Below are 18,049 nucleotides of genomic sequence, written 5' to 3'. Positions count from 1 at the left end.
GGGGGCGCGGGCGGGGCCTTCAGGGGGCGGGCGGAGCTTCGCGGAGCCGCCGCACGCGAGCCCGGAGGGGCCGGAGCTGCCGCAGCGCCGCGCAGGTCCCGCCGCCCGCCCCGCACCGACCGCCCCGCACCGCCCGCACCGCCCCGACCGCTCCGATCCCCGCCCTCCACACATCGACCGCTCCCGTCCCCTCCCGCTCCGACCGCACCGACCGCAGGCACCGCACCGCTCCCGCCCCGCCGCCCCGGCTGGTAAGTGCCCGCCCGCACTCCCGCAGAAGTTTCTCCCCGCTGCCGCAGCGGCGCAGGCTCTGCGGGACGGGGCCGCCCGGGCTCCCGCCGAGCCCATCCCGAGGTGCGGTCGTCCCCCGGTGGGGTGGGTTGGAGTGCGCGCCGGTGACTCGCCGTGTCCCGGTGCCAGGAGCGGGGCGGGGGACGGCGCTTTCCCCGGGAAACCCTCCCGGGACACGAGTCCCAGCGCTGCCCAAAGCCCCCGGGGCTGTCCGTGGGGAGCTGCGCCCCGAAGGCGGCTGGAGACAGAGCCTGGTGGGATGAAGAGGGGGGCGAGCAGTGGTGCAGGGGGCTGCGGAACTGGAAGGGGAGCACTCAGGGGCGTGGGACCCCCTGGAGGACATGGGACCCTCGGGGGTGCCTCGCCGAGCGGCCGGGTCAAAGGTGCCCTCTGGGTGCTGCGGGATGCTCCAGCTTCGCATCCCTGCAGGTGCCCGACCGTTCCTGCCCTTGGGGTACTGGCCCAGGGGGGTGGCGGGGGGCGCGGGGCTGTCCCCGCTGCATTGCAGGGAACCCACCCTGATGCTGGGAACTCGTGGGAGCGGCGTGGCCCCAGCCGTGGGCGGCCGCAAGCCCCACTGCACTGGCGGCTTCTCCGTAGCGGCCTGGCCAGGAGCCAGCTCCAGCCAGACCCTTCTCCGGCTGGATTCCCCCACCAAGCTCCGGGATCCTCCTGCCCTCCCACGCTGGCTGGGTGCCGTCGGGGTGCAGTGGTGCAGAGGGGCTCAGCCCAGAACCGGGGGTGTCACACCGGGGTGCTGCAGCCCTCGCTGTGCTCAGCACCTCGCTGCTCCCTTCAGCCTAGTTTTAAAGAGTGATCCCGGAGGAGCTCTCTCTGCAAATTGCGCAGGGGACAGGCAGGGTTGCAAGGTGACTGTGGCGTGGGAAGAGGGGGACACGCGTCAGTGTCACCCATCGCTTCGTGATCCCCAACTGTCCACCCTCTGAGTGTCTCTGCACGGTCGCTCCTCGGCGCAGCGCTCTCGTGTCCCCCGGGTTAGAGTGGTCGGGATGCTGTTGTCGCCCACCGCGGGATGCCCCACACTGTGTGCTGTCACCCGCTGCAGGGTGTCCGGCAGCCCAGCCCTCCTGCGCTGTGGAGCTGCAGGGCGCTGCGGGACTCCCCACCGGCTCCTCTGCTGCAGCAAAACTTCAGTCCTGAGCGAGGGCTGGTGCGTGAGGTGCTGCTGCAGCGGTGTTACTCCCGCACGCTCCGAGCGGCAGCGCAGCCACCGGCAGGAGTCTCCAGCCTGCTGCATTATTCCTCGCTTCCACAGTGCCTCGGCCGCACGCTGCCGGGGGCTCCCGGACCACCGGGGCACCCACGGGGCATCCCCGGGGCTCTGAGCCTTTGCTGAGCTTGGCTGTTTTTTGGCCGCAGCGTTTTGTTGGGAGGGAGCGTGGCTGGAGGTGGTCTGTGTGCCAGGGGAGTGCGGGGCACCGGGGAGGTGATGCACCCAAGGTCATTGAGGCCAGCAGTGGTAGCGGGACATCACCTGTACTGCTCGGGAACACCACAATCCAGCAGAACACCCCACTCTCCCGAAACCCCCAATGCCTCTCGGTGCGATGCCCTGTCCCCTTCTTGCATCTGGCGTGGTGCAGGAAGAGGGTCTGACCTTGCCTGATCCCCTGGCACCTCGCCCGGCCTCCCGTGGCGAGCTCCACTGCCCCGCTTGCCGGGAGCCGGCCCGGAGCCCCGGTGCCCCCGATTCTGCCGGGCGAGGACACGTCCCTCGCTGCCTGCCGGCCCGGCGATGGCAGCGGCAGTGAGCCAGCACCGGCTGCGCTGCATCGCCTCGGGCTGCCCCGCTCTGCAACCCTCAGCGCCCGGGGCGAAGGAGGAGGGAAGACACACAAATACATTCATATAGACCCTTATATGATATGCTGATATATATTATATGTATTTAGCTGGGGAGGGGGCTTCCAAATCAGCGTTGCTCGCCCGCAGCCGTGCCTGGGGGCAGTGGAATGGCGCAGCCGTGGCATTTGTTGCCAGCTGCTCCCGAGGGAGCTGCCTCCTGCCCCGTGAGCCCTGGGGATGGCTCGAGCTAAAGGCCGTCAAAGTGAGCTGGGACTCCCGCTCACCCCGAGGGGTGGGGGAGCAGGTCCTTCCTCCAGCTCGCCATGGTTTTGGCAAAGCCCCAGCTCTGAGAGCCGGATGACTGCGGCTCCTCGTTATGACTGGAGTTTCTCCTTCCCTGGGCTGCGCAGAGGGCTGTGAGCTGGCAGCCGTGATGTCGTCCAGCAGGATCAATGCCCAGGCGTACAGACGGCACCCAGTGTCCGCTGGTTTTCAGCTCCTCTGCGTTTTAATTTCCTATCCCCGGCCGTGCAGCTCGGCACTGTGCCTGGCCACACTCCTCCTCAGCCGGGTGACCACCGGCGCCTTCCCTGTGCCGATATCTGGAGCTGCCGGGAAGTGCAATCGGCAAAATGCTTTTGCCCTTGGTTGTCGTCGGCCTTTCCCTCCTGGATGAACACCCGGCTGATCCCCAGCTTGTCCCCGCTCTGCGGTTGCCCTCGGCTCAGCTCCTGCCAGAGCCCACGTTCCCCAAAGTGCCCTTTGATTATTAGCTCTAATAATTGTGTTATCGCATCGACTGATGTGTTTCAGATGCCAAAGCTAATTTTGCTTTTCATGCCTTTCTTCATCAGTAATAGGATTTTGATAACATCACGCATCCCAGAGTATTGGATAAACTCAGCATAATTCCCCATTTATTAATTAAACTGTAAATCAGGCAGCGTGCGGCTGTAATCTTGAATACCCCGAACAGGTGTGATCCTGCAGCTGGGGATGGTGCTGGCCCATCCTTGACAGCCCTGGGGCTTGGGATCCTGGTGTCTCCCCCTGAGTTTGGGGGCTGTCACCTCCCAGTGGGGCCACCCACTCCATTGTTCCCCGTGTGCTGGAAGTCAAGGGATGTTTCATCAGCTCTGGTGTCTGGAGGAGGAACTGTGGGCCCCCTTAATTTTGCTGCTGGTCAGACGGTGGGGTGGGGACTGGCAGAGCTCCCTGTGCCCCCAGGGTGGCTCTGGTCATGCTGGTGCTTTGGAAGGGGTGACTGCAGCCGGCTCCAGCAGTGCATGTGGCAAATTCCTGATCTGCTCCCACTCTCCTGCCCGGGCAGTTGTCTGATTGTTGCACCAAACCCATCCCTGTTGTGCATCTGTGGCCTCACCAGCCTGGAAGGCACTCCTGGCACCATCGGTGGGTGGGGAGGGGTCCTTCTCCTTGTGCATCTTAAGGAAAGCTGGTGTGTTTTAATTAATCTGGGTGTTTTATGCTCCCCACCTCTTCCCAGCCCTGCACGGGTGTTTCAGATGTGGGCTCCGGGCTGGTGCATCCCTGAGGATGTGGGGAGGCCGGGAGCAAAGCAGCTGATTGTGGCATGAGATGCAGGTGGACGCTGGGGGCTGTGCTGGGACACATCCAAACCCTGAGCCCATCTGAGTCTGTGCTGAACTGGAGAACTGGAGGCGGGCTGGGGGGGACTGTCCTGCTGCCAGGGACCTGGGGAGCTGCTCCAGAGCCAGGTTGAAGCCACAGGGATGCGTGGGTGTCTGTGGACAGCAGGATGCCCAAAATATAACGGAGTGGTTTGGGGTGGGCAGAGCTGATTCAGCAGCCGATGCTCCGGCAGTGCTGCTGTGGGTCAAGGAATCCCTGAGCCCCGTGAGCCTCACATGGAGCCTTGGAACAATTCCACCAAAAAACCACAGAGCCTCTGAACTGCTCAGCACCACCCCGGGGAGATGCCTCCCACTTTCCCCTGCAGGACACAGAGTGTCCCCAGGGACTCACTGGGACAGAGGGCTGCTGGGACTGGGGATCCCCCAGTGGCACCGCAGCTCCCATCAGCCTCAAGCGCTGGATTCAGGGAGGAAAGCAACCCCAAGTTTCAGTGCTGTGCATGGATTTAGCAGCACATGGACTCCCTGTGGGCTCTGTTGCTGTCTTGCTCTGCTTCCAGGGGAGCTGCAGGGTTTGCTCCTGGGACCGAGGCGTGGCAGGGCAGGGTTAGTGCCTGGGGTGAAGGTGCCAATGTGTGCCCGCTGCTGTCCACTCACCAGACTGGTGCCACTCCCAGTAGCCTGGCACAGCCACTGCCCGGTGCTGCAGTGAACAGTGTGTGGCTGTGACAGCTCAGTCACAGCTCTGTGCCATGGGGTGGGGTGGGCCTGGCCATGGGGGACCCTTGGAAGGTGGAAGGAATGGTGGCTACCAACACCAGTGCAGGAACAGGGATGCTTTGCAGCTGGGCTCTCCAGGTTATTCTAGGGGGGAAACAGCCTTCCCTAGGATATGCCAGTGGAGCAGCTCCTCTGTGCAGCCCTGAACGTGTGTGCCATTGTGTCTGTGCCTCCAAAACACTTGGAAGGATGCACAGGGATGCAGCTCAGAGGGGATAGGGAGGTCAGCCTCTGGAGGCCCCTCTCGTGGTGTGCAGAGGCTGTGCCCATCACCCTGGCTGGGCTCCTGAATCTCCTGGTGGCATCTGCACAAGGTTTATTCATGGGAGTCAGTCCTGTGTTCTGGCCTTGATGGGACTTCGTGCCATAACGAAATGCCCTTGCCTGGAGTGGTGCTGTGTCCCCTGTGATCCCGCTGTTGTGCCTCCTCCATCCCCTTTCTCAGCCCGAATGCCACACGGGTGGGTGGCTCCAGGGACACAGAGCTGTACTCTGTCTCTGGGGCTCTCCTGCCTTGGAGCTGGGCGAGCAGCACCAGCACTGCTCCCACAGCCAGTCCCTGGGGACTGAGCCCGTGCTGGCAGGGAGGAGGGGGATCCTAGGGGATGAGCACCGCTGGGGGCTCCCCAGGGCCGGGAGCTGGTTTTCTGGATTCTAACACCATCCCATGACCAGCTCGTGCTTGGCTGGGTGCTGCGGAGATCTCCCTGGAGCCACCCCGCTGGAAATGGCCCCTCGTGGCTTGTGTCTGCTCGTCCGGCCCCGTCTGTTGAGCTGGGGAGCGGCGCAGGATGTGTGCGCTCCTTTACTCCCGTCTCCGATCAATCCACCGCGTCTCGGCTCTCTCCCGGAGCTGCTTCTGGCTCTTCCCCAGGAGCTGACCTGGCTCATTTTCACTCCCCCTGTGCCGATAGGGAGCCATCACTGTGGCACGGGGCCATGGCCGGGAGAGCCAGCAACGGGGCCGCGGGGCCAGTGCCCACCCCGGCGGGAGGGACTCGGTGCTCTTGGCCCGTGTGGTGCCTTCAAAGTGCCAGGACAGCTCAGCCCATCACCATCTGGTGCCCTATTTAGCTGCACACTGGTGTTGCTGTCGGAGCAGGGCAAGGAGTGGTGCTGGGGAACGGGCTGGGTGCTGGTGTTGCCCTACACCTATTTTTTGGGAGGTTTTTTTTGGGCTATTCGCAGCTCTGTGTGCCAGGGGTGGGCTGCCTGTTCTCCCTGGGGTTGGGGGGAGCCTGGCAGTTTGCCGTGGCAGTGGCCAGTGCCCTGGGGGATGTTCCATATGGAATGCTCTGATGTCCTTGGGAACTCACTACCCCACAGCTCAGGGGACCAGAAAACCCAGCTGCCTTTTCTGTGGGTGCCATGGCGGCACATGGCACGTGCCAAAACCCTCTGGATGGTTTTGAGTGGTGCCTGCAAGCCCTGCAGGATCCCTGTGGGATGCCTTTGGTGGAGTCTTGGAGCAGTGCAGCTGCACTGGGAAGCTGAAGCCGTAGTGGGGAGGGGGGCAAGGTGCTCACTGGCCCCTTTGCTGTTGGCACCCAAGTGTTGGTTGGCAGTGGATGTCAAAGCACCTGCCCTGGCTCCTGCGGGAGCCCTGGCACCGGTTCCAGCTCAGCTTCCTCCACTCCTTCCTTCATTCCTGGGCCGGCAGCAGTGCTGGAGAATGGGGATAGCCAGGGCCTGATCCAGCTAGGATCCAGTGGGCTTGGGGGGAACAGCACCCCTGGGTGCCAGGCAGGGCTCTGAGTGCTCGGAGGTGGGTCCCCCTCTCTCCTGACTCAGGTTGGTGTTGCTGTCACTGGCCTTGTCCCCTGTTTTACCTCAGTGCTGTTCTGATTTTAGAGGCAAAGGTGCAGAAAATCCCTGAGCTGCCTCTCTGGGTACCTTGGCACTGGCCATCACAGCGCTCCCCTGGAATTACTCATTTCCCAGGGCAGGGCTGGTGGTTGGGGCTCCAAGCCCCAGCACATCATTATTTTTACTTGGCTGAGCCAGGTGCTGGTGGGTGATGGGGCCATGAGCAGGGCCTGCCATGGCAGGGAGGGAGGAGTTAGTCCCATCTGGAGATGCTGCTGGAGTGTGCAGGATGGGGAGCAGTGCTGGGAGTCCCAGCAAGGCCTGGTGGCTGTCTCTGACCCAGGAGGTAGCAGAGTCCCATCACAGCTCTGAGCTGGGGGAATGCTGAGTTTCAGCCCTGCTCAGGGGGTTCCTCCCTCAGGGTGCTGCTCCCCTCAGTGGGCAGAGGGATCTGTGCCTCAGTTTCCCTTGGTGGGCAGGGGGGTCTGGCCAGCAGCACCTGCTGGTTGGGTTTGGGGACAGGGGAAGGTGTCTCTGTGTGGGCCGTGTCTCAGCAGCTCAGGTCCCGTGATGCCATGTGCTACCGGCTCATCCTCGCTCCACCACACCCCTCGCCTGTGCTGCAGCAGCTCCCCTGCCCAGCCCAGTAGGCATAGTCTCCCGTGAGAAGTATGGAACTGGGGGAGCAGAGACTCCCCTCGCCCTCAGCAGAGTGAATCAGGATGGGGTTGTGGGGGGATCCCAGGGGAGAGAGCTCCCCAAGCTCTGGGGGCAGCCACAGCATCCTGGGGAGCTGTGGATGGAGAGTCTGATCCAACACCACTGGTGCAGCTGCTGTGGGGTCATGCTGGGGCTGGAGAAGGGGAACAAGGATGAGATTTGGGGGTTTGCTGGGCTGGGTTGTTGCAGAGCCCCTTTGCATGAAGGTCCTGCAGCGTCTCCCTACCCAGTGCCCCCTACTCCCCCTCCTCCCTGATCCCTCGGTCTCCCCATGCCTCCACACATCCCTTGCCTGGAATTCTCTGTTAATTAAATGACCATTAGAAGCCAAATCATGTTTTTGCCTTAATTAGAGTCTCCTGTCTCACTGCTGTGAGCTGAAACTCTGGCCCAGCATGTCCCCTCTGTGACCGACATCGGATACGATGGCAGCGCTGGGGGGTCAGTGCCCCCGTGAAAGGCCAGAGGGATGCCCTGGCATCGTGCCAGTGGATACAGCAGAGATGGGATCTCCTCCTCCAGCCCTTGTCCTGCTGACCCCAGCTCCAAAACACCCGCTGGGGCACTGCCAAATATCTCAGCTGTACCTCGAAATCTCCGCTTGCCCCGGGGCTGCACTGCAGGATCCGGCTCCGGAGTTCCCAGGCTTCCCACCGGCATTGGGGTGGGAGGGGGCTCACCTCGGGACCGGTTTGGGATTTTCGTTCCCGGTCATCCAAGCCCACGCCCTGGCACAGGGTAGTGCAGGTTTTGGGATCAGCAGCCTCAGCCGACGTTCATGGAGGTCTGGAGGGTGTCCATCCCCCCGCCCCGTCTCCATTTCAGCGGGACAGCTCAGCCCCGGCTTTGCCAGCCCGTAATGAGCGATAACTCATCGCTCCGGGCCCACGGTGGCAGCCGCCCTTCATTATCCAACGAGCTTCCCCCAGATCGGGGTCTCCCTGGGACAATTCAACCCTCTAGGAGGAGGGGGGGGCGGGTTGGGCCCCCCCGTACCCGCCTGCCCGAGCCCAGCCCATGCTCCGTCAGCGCCGGCTGCTGCTAATTGCTGCCTCAGCCTCATTAATCTTCATTTGTTGCTGTTTCTGCCCTCCGTCATCCCCATCGCCTTCCCGGAGCGGAGAGGTTCCGGCTGCCCCCACGGAGGAGCGGGGGGCGTTGTTTCCAGCAGTTGGATTCCCCAAAATCCCCGACCCCGCCGCTGAGCTCGCTGGGTGCTGCCGTGTCCGAGGACATCCCGATCCTTCTGTGCATCCCCGAATCCTCATCCTGAGTCTGGTCCTTTGCTGATGAGAGCGACTCCCTGTCGATTCCCCGCACATCTCGCTTCTCCCTGCGTGGTCTTCAAAGCTCCCCCCCCACCCCCCCGAACCGGTGAATCCACCCCTCTCCATCCATTCCCATCCTACCCGGATAGGGATCTGATGCTGGGGCAGGGGTTACCCATGATGGGACCCGTACTGGGGAAAGCCCAAATCCCCCTTGTTTGGCTTTTGGGATGCTGCGGGTGCTGCGGCAGCACAGGCGGGGGTGTTTCTGGGATGGAGCCTTTGCGGGAGGAGGAGGAGGGATGAAGAGCTCGGGAAGGGGATTTTCCGGCGTCTGAACCGCTTTCCTGGATACGGGGAATGCCCCGGGGATGGAGGGGGATGGGATCGCCGGCTCCAGCCTGGGGTTTCCATCCCGCCAGACCTTGGGGTGCTGCCGGCCAACAATGCGGCAAATGGAATGTGTAAAAGGAATGTGTAAATGGGAGGGGGACCCGCCCACCCCCCAACCTCCGTCCCCCCTCCCCCCTCCGGGTGTAAATCAGCGGTGTAGCCAGGGGGAGTTTACACCAGGAAAGGGACAAAGACCCCACGGGGCTGGTCTGGGGCTCAGTGCAGTTTCTCGGGGTTCAGTATAACAAAGCTGGGGGGAGTTTGGGGGCTGAGCCCGGAGGGGGGTTCGCTGGATACAGTCCCTGGGGGCTCTGCTGGAGTTGGGACGTGGGGGCTCCTTCAAGGCCAGATGTTTGTAGCTTGGGGCACTGCCTGAGGGGGTACAGGGTAACACATCGTGGGGTGCAGGGGGGCTTAGGGGATCTGCGGGTGGTGCAGTGTCAGGACTACACATGGAGGGGGGTGGGGTGTTGAGTTAGAGGGTCTGGGAAGCTGCAGGATGGGGCACAGGGTAATGCCCCATGGGGTTTGGGGGGTGTTGCACTGAGGGGTGCAGGATGAGGCACTGGGGGATGCAGGGGTGTGCGTTAGGGGGGAAATGCACCGTGGGAGGGATGGGTTTGGCAGGTTCAGTGTAATGCACCGTGGGGTGCAGGGGCCCAGAGCAAAGAGGAGCAGGATAAAGCTCTGGGGGAACTGGGGTGGTACCTGAGGAGCTGCAGGGTGGAGTGTAATGTGGGTGCATGGGTGATGTGCCATGAGGAGCTCTGCCCACCCTCTGCCCTGGGGGGTCTCCTCAGCAGCTGCCTGAGTGAAGCCCACCCTGTCCTGCTCCACGAGGAGCTCCCAGTGGTTTTGGGGGAGGGGTGTGGGGTGGGTCCTACCATTCTCATCAGAATCCCCCATGAGTGCTGCACCCCAGAGAGGAGCTGGGGGGTCTGCAGGGGTCAGCAAGGCAGGAGGGGGGTCCTTCCCAGCTAGTATTTTTTTCTTGAAGCCTTAACCCACGCTCGTTCCAGGGCCAAGGGCTGATAGAAATAGTTAATTATAACCCTCATAATTTATTTATGTCCTTAAGACCCTGAGATCTTGGCCGGGGGAGAGGCAGAGAGCGGGGGGGGGGGGGGGGGGGGGGGGGGGGGGGGGGGGGGGGGGGGGGGGGGGGGCGACGAGGGGCAGTTCCAAACCGGGGAGGAATAAAGAGGAAACTTGAAGCGCCGGAGGAACCGCAGCGAACATCCCCGGCGGGGGCGGCCGAGAGGGGTTTGAGGGCACAGCGGGGACTTCGGGGGGCCGAGCTCCCTTCCCACCCCCACCGCCGGCCGCTCGGCCCCTCGCCAGCTGCTGCCGCAACTTGCAGAGGGGAGGGGAAAAAAAAAAAGAAAAATTGCAAAAGGAATAAGGAAAAAAAAAAAAAAGGCAGCGGAGCCGGAGCAGGACTGCAATGCAGTGCCGCAGCCCAGCGCCGCACGGCCCTCCCGCAGCGAGGGGGGCCCGGCAGGGACAGGGGGCTGCGACAGGGATGGGGGGCTGCGACGGGCCCCCTGCCCGGGAATCTGTGCCGTGGGGCTGGGAGCAGCTCTGAACCCGCAGCCGAGGGCTTGGGCTGCCCTGCTTGTGCCTGGTGGGGATGGGGGTTGAGACCAAGGACACTCAGTGCGGCGGTGGCACAAAGGGGTCTGGGACCTGGAGTTGAGGGGATGTGCCCAAGGACACGCTACTCCACTGCCTGTCCCCTCTGCCCCACTGCCTGTCCCCTCTGCCCCACTGCCTGCCCTCCCATCCAACGATGGCACCCAGGCTGCCCCCGACCAGCCCAGGCTGCCCCCTTGGCACTGCCCACACCTGCCCCACACTGCCCAGCCTGGCTCCCATGCAGGATCAAAGGGGATCAAAGCTCAGCCCCCTCACTTGGAGGGACAGGAACAGCCCCCTGGCCCCATGGCAAGGGCTGTAGGGTTCCAGGGGGCTGGAGGGTACTCAGTTGGAAGGGTAGCAGCAACATGGGCTCGCTCCCCCAGGCCTCTCCCGTGCCTCAGTCTCCCCCAGTCTTCAGCTCAGTCTCCCCCAGTCTTCAGCTCTGCCAGCACCCGGTGAGCACCACAAAGGAGCAATTAATGATGCTGATTAGCTGCCCAGCTCAAAAACAGCCCCTGTGGTGAGGCCTGATGCTGCCTGCAACCTCCCCAGCCCTGGCCAGCACTGCAAAGCCCCCCAAGCCCCCAGAGCAGCACTATCCCGGTCAAGGTCCTGCGCTGCATCTCTGCCCCCAGAGCCCCCTGTCCCACCCACGATTCCCACACACACAGAGGCACACAGAGTGTGTGTGTGTGTGTGTGTGTGTGTGTGTGCAGGCCTTGCACAGGCTGCGGGCAGTGCCACGCACACGAGAGGACACACAGCCCCCCGTGCAGGAGCTGGCAGAGCCAGCCACGCGAGTGATGAGCGAGCACACAAAGTGCTTGCACCCTGGCTGGATGTGCCTGCACCCTGTGCACGTTTACACACCCACACACAAGCACTCCTCCCCTGCGCACACACACTTGCACACATGCATTCCTCCACGTGCGTTTGCATATCCCGTGCACATCCATTTACACACGTGCACAGACACGCGCACACACACATGCTGTGCCCATGCACCGGCTCTTGCACCCCCGTGCCCGTGCCTGCAGGCTCGCAGAGGGGCACAGACACACTCACACAGCCTTGCTGGCGTCCCTCCCCGCACACACATGCGTGCTCACGCGTGGGCTGCAGCCTGAGCGGGCCTGGCTGTGCCCGTCCCCGGGGACGGTGGCTCCGTGCAGCGGGACGTGAGTGGCATGGTGATCATCGCAGCGTCACGGCTGCAGCGGGAGCTGTAACGTGACCACCGAGCTGATGTTGTGTTCCAGGGCAGCCCCCGGCCCACCATGACGTTCAAACAGGCGTCCATGATGGCCCCGGAGGCCGCGGCCACCACGATGCCCATGGGCACGATGGAGAACTCCACCGAGGCCGCGGGGCCGGGCGAGAGCAAGGAGGACATGTTCACCAAGCTGAGGGACAAGTTCATGAACGAGCTCAACAAGATCCCCCGTGAGTAGCTGCTCCTCTCCCGTGAGCTACGCTCCTGACGGCCCCGCCACCGCGCTGGTACCGGGGCAATGCGTGGGACAAGGTTTTTGGGGTGGCTGGGAGGGAGCTGCAGGGCTGACCACAACGCTGGCTTTTGCCTGCAGTTCCTCCCTGGGCCCTCATCGCCATCGCCGTGGTAGCAGGACTCCTCATCCTCACCTGCTGCTTCTGCATCTGCAAGAAGTGCTGCTGCAAGAAGAAGAAGAACAAGAAAGAGAAGGGCAAAGGCATGAAGAATGCCATGAACATGAAGGACATGAAGTCAGGCAATCAGGTGATGTCCTTCTGGACAACAGCTTGGCCAACAGTCCCTGCAGACCAGCTGTGAAATGTGCTGGGGCACACAGGGGTCAGGCAACAGATTGGGATGGAGTCACCAGGACATCTGAAGCCAGGACATGGAGCCACCAGCCACTGGGACGGGACAGTGCAGACAGGAGCCAGGACCTGAGATAGCAGCACTGTCCTCTTCCAGTGCCTGCTGGCCCAGATGGGACCAGGCTCAAGCTGTCCTGGACCTGCCAATGCTCCACCTGAATCAGAAAATGTTAAATGAATCCCTTTCATCTTCCTGCCTCCCTCTGGGTTACCCTCATTTCACTGAGCCTTTAACCAAGAGGGGAGGGCAAAACACATCCAGTCTGGGTTGAGAGGCAGGTGCTGGTACCTGGAGCAGACCTGGGGCTGTGTCCCCATCCTTGGGGCCAGCCCGAGGGGGGCTTTGGTACCTGGAGGCTTGGGGCCACCCCAGCCCTTTCCATGGCCTTGACCTGGTGCCATTTGGAGGGGGTGGGAGATTTTGGGTGCCCGTTCCAGCTCTTCAGAGCTGTGTGGGCACCATGAACATGCAGGCAGGGCTGGAACAGGAGTGGTGGGAGGTGTGGGGTGGGATTCCCCAGCAGAGAGCGAGGGCTGTATCCCCTGGGACTCCACAGGGTCACACAACCCTGACCCCCCCACCCCCTGGGTCCCTCAGTGCTCTGTGTAACGTGTCTCTCTTCCCTTGTGGTGCCCTCACCTCCTGCCACCCTGCTGCCCTGGCTGCCTGGTCCCTCCCCATCCTGGGACACCCTCCATGGTAAGTGAGCCTCCTTCTCCATCATCTGCTTCCAGGGTGGCTCAGGGGACCTGGAGACATGTCAGAGAGCAGATAAGGAGCCAGGACTCCCACCCCATGGACCACAGCTTGGAGAGGCAGGAAGAGGGATGGCTTTTCCTGGGGACAATTAGGGTGTATCTCTATTTCTAAGCCCACAAAGCACCATCTCTGATGCTTCCCCAGGCACAGGACCCACTGCTTGCACCAAACCTCACTCCACTGTCCTGGTGTCCTGAGGAAGCCCCTCATGCCACCTAGTGTGGACCAGCACCGGGGGCTCCCTGGTAGCCCTGTGGCCATGGCAGAGCCAGTGCCACCCCCAGACTGCTCCACCAGTGCTTTGTGTCCCCAGTACAGGGGTCTCCTTTCCCCTGATGGGGAGAACCTGAGTGCTGAGGTGTCAGCAGGGTTGGGGTGCTGAGATGTCAGCAGGGTTGGGGTCCTGAGGTGTCAGTAGGGTTGGGGTCCTGAGATGTCAGTGGGGTTGGGGTGCTGAGGTGTCAGCAGGGTTGGAGTGCTGAGATGTCAGCAGGGTTAGGGTGCTGAGGTGTCAGCGGGGTTGGGGTCCTGAGGTGTCAGTAGGGTTGGGGTGCTGAGGTCCCCAGGGGTGTGGGGACGGGGGTGCTGGGCTGTGACTGTGCTGCTGAGCTGGGCACCACGGCTGCCACTGCAGGACCAACAGGATGATGATGATGCAGAGACGGGTCTGACAGAGGGGGAAGGCGAGGAGGAGGAGAAGGAGCCAGAGAACCTGGGCAAGCTGCAGTTCTCACTGGACTACGATTTCCAGGCCAATCAGGTGATGGAGGGGCTGGGGCTCAGCTGGGGAGTGGGGTTTGCCCAGGGGGGTTTTGAGGGGACAAATCTCCATGTTGGAGCTGGGTGGCACGGGAGGGAAGGAGGAGCTGGGTGCTGTGCCACAAGGAGTCCTGCCTTGGGCTGGAGATGAGCCCTTGGCATCTGCAGAGTATAGCTGGGCTGTCTCACTGAGGACACCCCTCTGCCCCCTCCAGCTGACAGTGGGGATCCTCCAAGCCGCTGAACTGCCAGCTTTGGACATGGGGGGCACCTCAGACCCCTATGTCAAGGTGTTCCTGCTGCCCGACAAGAAGAAAAAGTACGAGACCAAAGTGCAGAAGAAGACGCTCAACCCTGCCTTCAACGAGACCTTCACCTTCAAGGTGAGACCCTTCACCCACAGCACAGGACCTTGTCTCCCACTCCCATCCTCCTCACTGACTGCACCAGTCCCATACTCTGACCCTCACTGCTGGGAGCAGGGGGGCCTGGCTCGGGGTGCAGACCCCAACCAGCCCCATTGCTGTCCCTGTTTGTGCAGGTGCCCTACCAAGAACTGGGTGGGAAGACGCTGGTGATGGCCATCTACGACTTTGACCGCTTCTCCAAGCACGACATCATCGGGGAGGTGAAGGTGCCCATGAACACGGTGGACCTGGGCCAGCCCATCGAGGAGTGGCGGGACCTGCAGAGCGGCGAGAAGGAGGAGGTGAGAGCCAGCCCCCAGCCAGCTGAACCCCTTGGTTGGGGGGATTTAGATGGGGGTGGCCACGGGGTGAGCTCTGCTTTAGGGAGCACCCCACAGTGTTCAGGGTGACGATCACTGTGGGGTCACACTGGCGTGGGGCTCGTGCCTGTCCTGGCTTTGAGTTCTGGGCAGGATCCGCCTTCTTGTTCCTCTGTGTAAAAACCTTTTTGCCACAGAAAATGAAGAGTATAAAACATCCTGAGTGCTGTGTTGGGCCTGGCCTGCCCCAGGCCCAGTGATCAAACCCCTCTGCTGGAGCGTGGGGTACCAGCCTGTGCCTGCATTGAAGGCTGAGCAGGGTTTGGGGGGACCTGCCCATGGGAACATGTCCAAACAGTGCAGTCTGATGCACTGTCAATGCTTTGATATCCACTCCCTGCTTTCCTTGGCAGCCAGAGAAGCTGGGAGACATCTGCATCTCTCTCCGGTACGTGCCCACGGCCGGGAAACTCACTGTCTGCATCCTGGAGGCCAAGAACCTGAAGAAGATGGATGTCGGGGGTCTCTCAGGTGGGTGTCACTCAGGGGCAGCCTCCTCCTGCCCCACCAGGGGCTCTCAGCACCCTTTCACAGGAAGGACACTGGGGCTATCCCTCTGGCTGGGCTCAGGGAAGCCCCCCCAGTGCCCCCTCCCGCATTGGAGGCAGCCCAAGGTGTGGCTGGAGGGCAAAGGGAGATGGGTATGGGATGAGTCCTCCACCCTTAAGAAAAGACATTTTCAATTTGGTCCCACACTCTGTCCAGGACCAGGATGCTGCAGGACCTGGATGGTGAAAATTCTCCTCTGTCATTTTCTCCTGGTCCTGCTCCTCTTTGACTTGGTCCAGGGATCTCAGCTGACAGAATGTTTTTGCTCAAAGAGTCTTCCCAACCCCATCATGGGGCTGAGCTCTGTGCCCAGCTCTTTCCAGACATGCCTTAACCATGAGAAGAGCAGTCCCTGCATGGCTGGAAGGATTCAGCTTTATTGTGGGGTCGTCCTTCTCCAAAAACATGGGTGACAGATGCCACCTGACAGGCCAGCTGTCACTCCACTGTCCCCAGTCCTCCTACAAGAGGGTCCTCAGCACAGAATCACAGAATTAATGTTGGAAAAGACCTCCAAAATCATCAGGTCCCACCTGTGACCAATCCCCACCTTTCCAACCAGCCCAGAGCCCTGAGTGCCACATCCAGTCGTTCCCTGAACACCTCCTTGGACGGTGACTCCACACCTCTCTGGGCAGCCCATTCCAATGCTTGACAACCTTTTCAGTGAAGAAATTCTTCCTGACATCCAACCTGAACCTCCCCTGTTGCAGCTAGAGGCCATTTCTCCCTGGCTAGTTACCTGGGAGCAGAACCTGACCCTCCCCAGGGTCCACCCTCCTGTCAGGGAGTTGTAGAGAGAGTGTCCCCCTTGAGCCTCCTCTTCTCCAGGCTGAACCTCCCCATCTCTCTCAGCCATTCCTCATGTGACTGACTCTCCAGACCCTTCCCCAGCTCTGCTGCATGCAGAAATGCTCCACCCCTCAGCCAGTTGCTCCCAGAAACCCTCTCCAGCCCAGCTATTATGACTTTGGTCCCCATCCACAAACCCCAGAGCTCGCGGACATCTCTACCTCATCCTGGGCTGAGATGCCTCTTGGCTGATGGTGCTCCCTGGGCATCTCAGCCCTGATTGATGAACTCCTGACCCCCAGATCCCTACGTGAAGATCCACCTGCTGCAGAATGGCAAGAGGTTGAAGAAGAAGAAGACCACAGTGAAGAAGAAGACCCTGAACCCCTACTTCAATGAGTCCTTCAGCTTTGAGATCCCCTTCGAGCAGATACAGGTTTGTCTGATGACTCCCCCGGGAGGCAGAGAAGGTAGAGGGGTCCCTGAGATACACCCAGTCCCATCCTGGGCCTGGAGTGGTGCTGAGAGCATCTGGTGCAGGGCCAGACTTGGGGGGCTGGGCAGCACCTGTGGGAGATGCAATCCCAACAGAAACAACAGCTGGAATGGGGTTTTCCTCTGCTCCTGATCCTACAGTGCTCACCCCAGGCATAACAAAGGCACCCCAGTGATCCTAAAGGCATTTTGGACCACTGGCCAGTGCCTTCTGCCCCTCCAGGCCCTGCCCAAGCCCCTGCACTTGCCCCTTGCCCCAGCCCAGTAGCCCACAACTCTTACCCAGCCCCTTCACCACACCTTGGTGACCTTACCCAGGTGAGTCAGGTCAGGATGAACTGGGTCCCCACTGTGGCTCTGCAGCCCTGGGCTCCTTGGGGAATGACGTGCAGGAAGCACGGAGGGGGCCCTGCCCCAAAATGGGCCACAGCAGGGCTCAGCCTTGGGGTATCCCCTGCAGCACCCTGGGGCCACGGAGCTGTCACGGTGCTGTGCCTTTCCCACCCCCTAAAGAAGGTTTTTTTTTTCCCTCCCGTAGAAAGTGCAGGTGGTCATCACGGTGCTGGACTACGACAAGCTGGGGAAGAACGAAGCCATCGGCAAGATCTTCACGGGCTGCAACTCCACGGGCACGGAGCTGCGGCACTGGTCCGACATGCTGGCCAACCCCCGGCGGCCCATCGCCCAATGGCACTCGCTGAAACCCGAGGAAGAAGTAGATGCAGCTCTCGGCAAGAACAAATAGGCGGCTCTGGCGGCCGGCGCGGCACTGCGGACAGTCCAGAGCTCCTGATACCTCAGCCCTGCAAAACCTCCCGTCTCGTTTTTTCTTTTTTTGTTGTGTTTTTTTTTTTTTGTTTAGTTTTGTTCTGTTTTAAGCTGAAACGCCCTTTTGACGGCTCTGGAAGGGTTTCCAGGCAGTCCCAAGAGCTTCCAGGGGAAGAGGTTAAAAAGACACGGATGGTTCTTTTCGTTCACCGCTCCCTTCGTGCTGCATGTCCCGCCGCCTCTGCTCGCCGTCCCCGACCACTGCAAAGCCACCGGCGTGCCTGGGACCCTCCCTGGCAGCCACGTCACCAGCTTGCAGCGCTGCTGCTACCATCCTTCCCTTGGGATCATGTGGGGAATCATGGAATGTTGCATGGAGGTGATACCGGAGACTGATGGTGTGGAATGACTAGACCCACTGTGCTTGCTCGGGTCACGATCAGCTGTGGGACGGCAAAACAGTGGAGAAGACTCTCTGGAAAGAGCCAGGTGCCTTGCCCTGGTCTTCCCCAGGGGTGGCTGAATGCCCCTGATCAGCTCCAGGTTTGGCTACTCCGGGGAGAGGTTTGCAGGGGGTTGTGGCTGATGTGGTGCTGAGCCCTTGGTGTTGCAAATGGAGCTGTGGGGGCCTGTCTGAGCACAGGGAGCCCCAGGGCGGGGCTGCTCTGAGGAGACACGTGGATGTGGATGCACCATCAGTGCCATGTCAATCACCACCACCTCCACTGTGTCCCCAGAGGCCAAGCAAAGGCAGAGCTGGGTGAATTGCACCTGTCTCACCATGCTTGGTGAAACCTGTAGGTCAAGATGCTTCCACAAGGCAGGTTTATTATGCTGAGAGGTCTCCAAATGTGGTGAGGGCAGCCCCCCAGAGCAGTGCCAGGTGCCCCCCCAAAGCCCATCCATCGTGTGTCCCCGGGGCTCAGCCCCACCGTGAGCACCCTGGCACAGCCTGGGGGCAGCT

General features: G+C 61.7%; 1 protein-coding gene across 1 annotated transcript; it reads left to right on the top strand.

Annotated features, from left to right (window-relative positions):
• The first annotated feature begins 216 nt into the window (after positions 1 to 216).
• On the top strand, positions 217 to 17,062 carry SYT2 (synaptotagmin 2). Its single transcript, XM_027898129.1, has 9 exons — positions 217 to 251; positions 11,575 to 11,758; positions 11,902 to 12,071; positions 13,579 to 13,695; positions 13,910 to 14,077; positions 14,236 to 14,403; positions 14,835 to 14,952; positions 16,125 to 16,258; positions 16,856 to 17,062. The coding sequence occupies exons 2-9, from the start codon at positions 11,593 to 11,595 to the stop codon at positions 17,060 to 17,062; spliced, it is 1,248 nt and encodes a 415-aa protein (XP_027753930.1). The 5' UTR covers positions 217 to 251; positions 11,575 to 11,592.
• Positions 17,063 to 18,049: the final 987 nt, after the last annotated feature.

Source organism: Empidonax traillii, unplaced genomic scaffold (assembly GCF_003031625.1).
Source record: "Empidonax traillii isolate 1590-97213 ecotype Southwest subspecies unplaced genomic scaffold, ASM303162v1 scaffold579:size954524, whole genome shotgun sequence".
NCBI lineage: Eukaryota > Metazoa > Chordata > Aves > Passeriformes > Tyrannidae > Empidonax > Empidonax traillii.
Note: the sequence above shows the minus strand (reverse complement) of the source record. Positions and strands in the feature narration are given on the sequence as shown.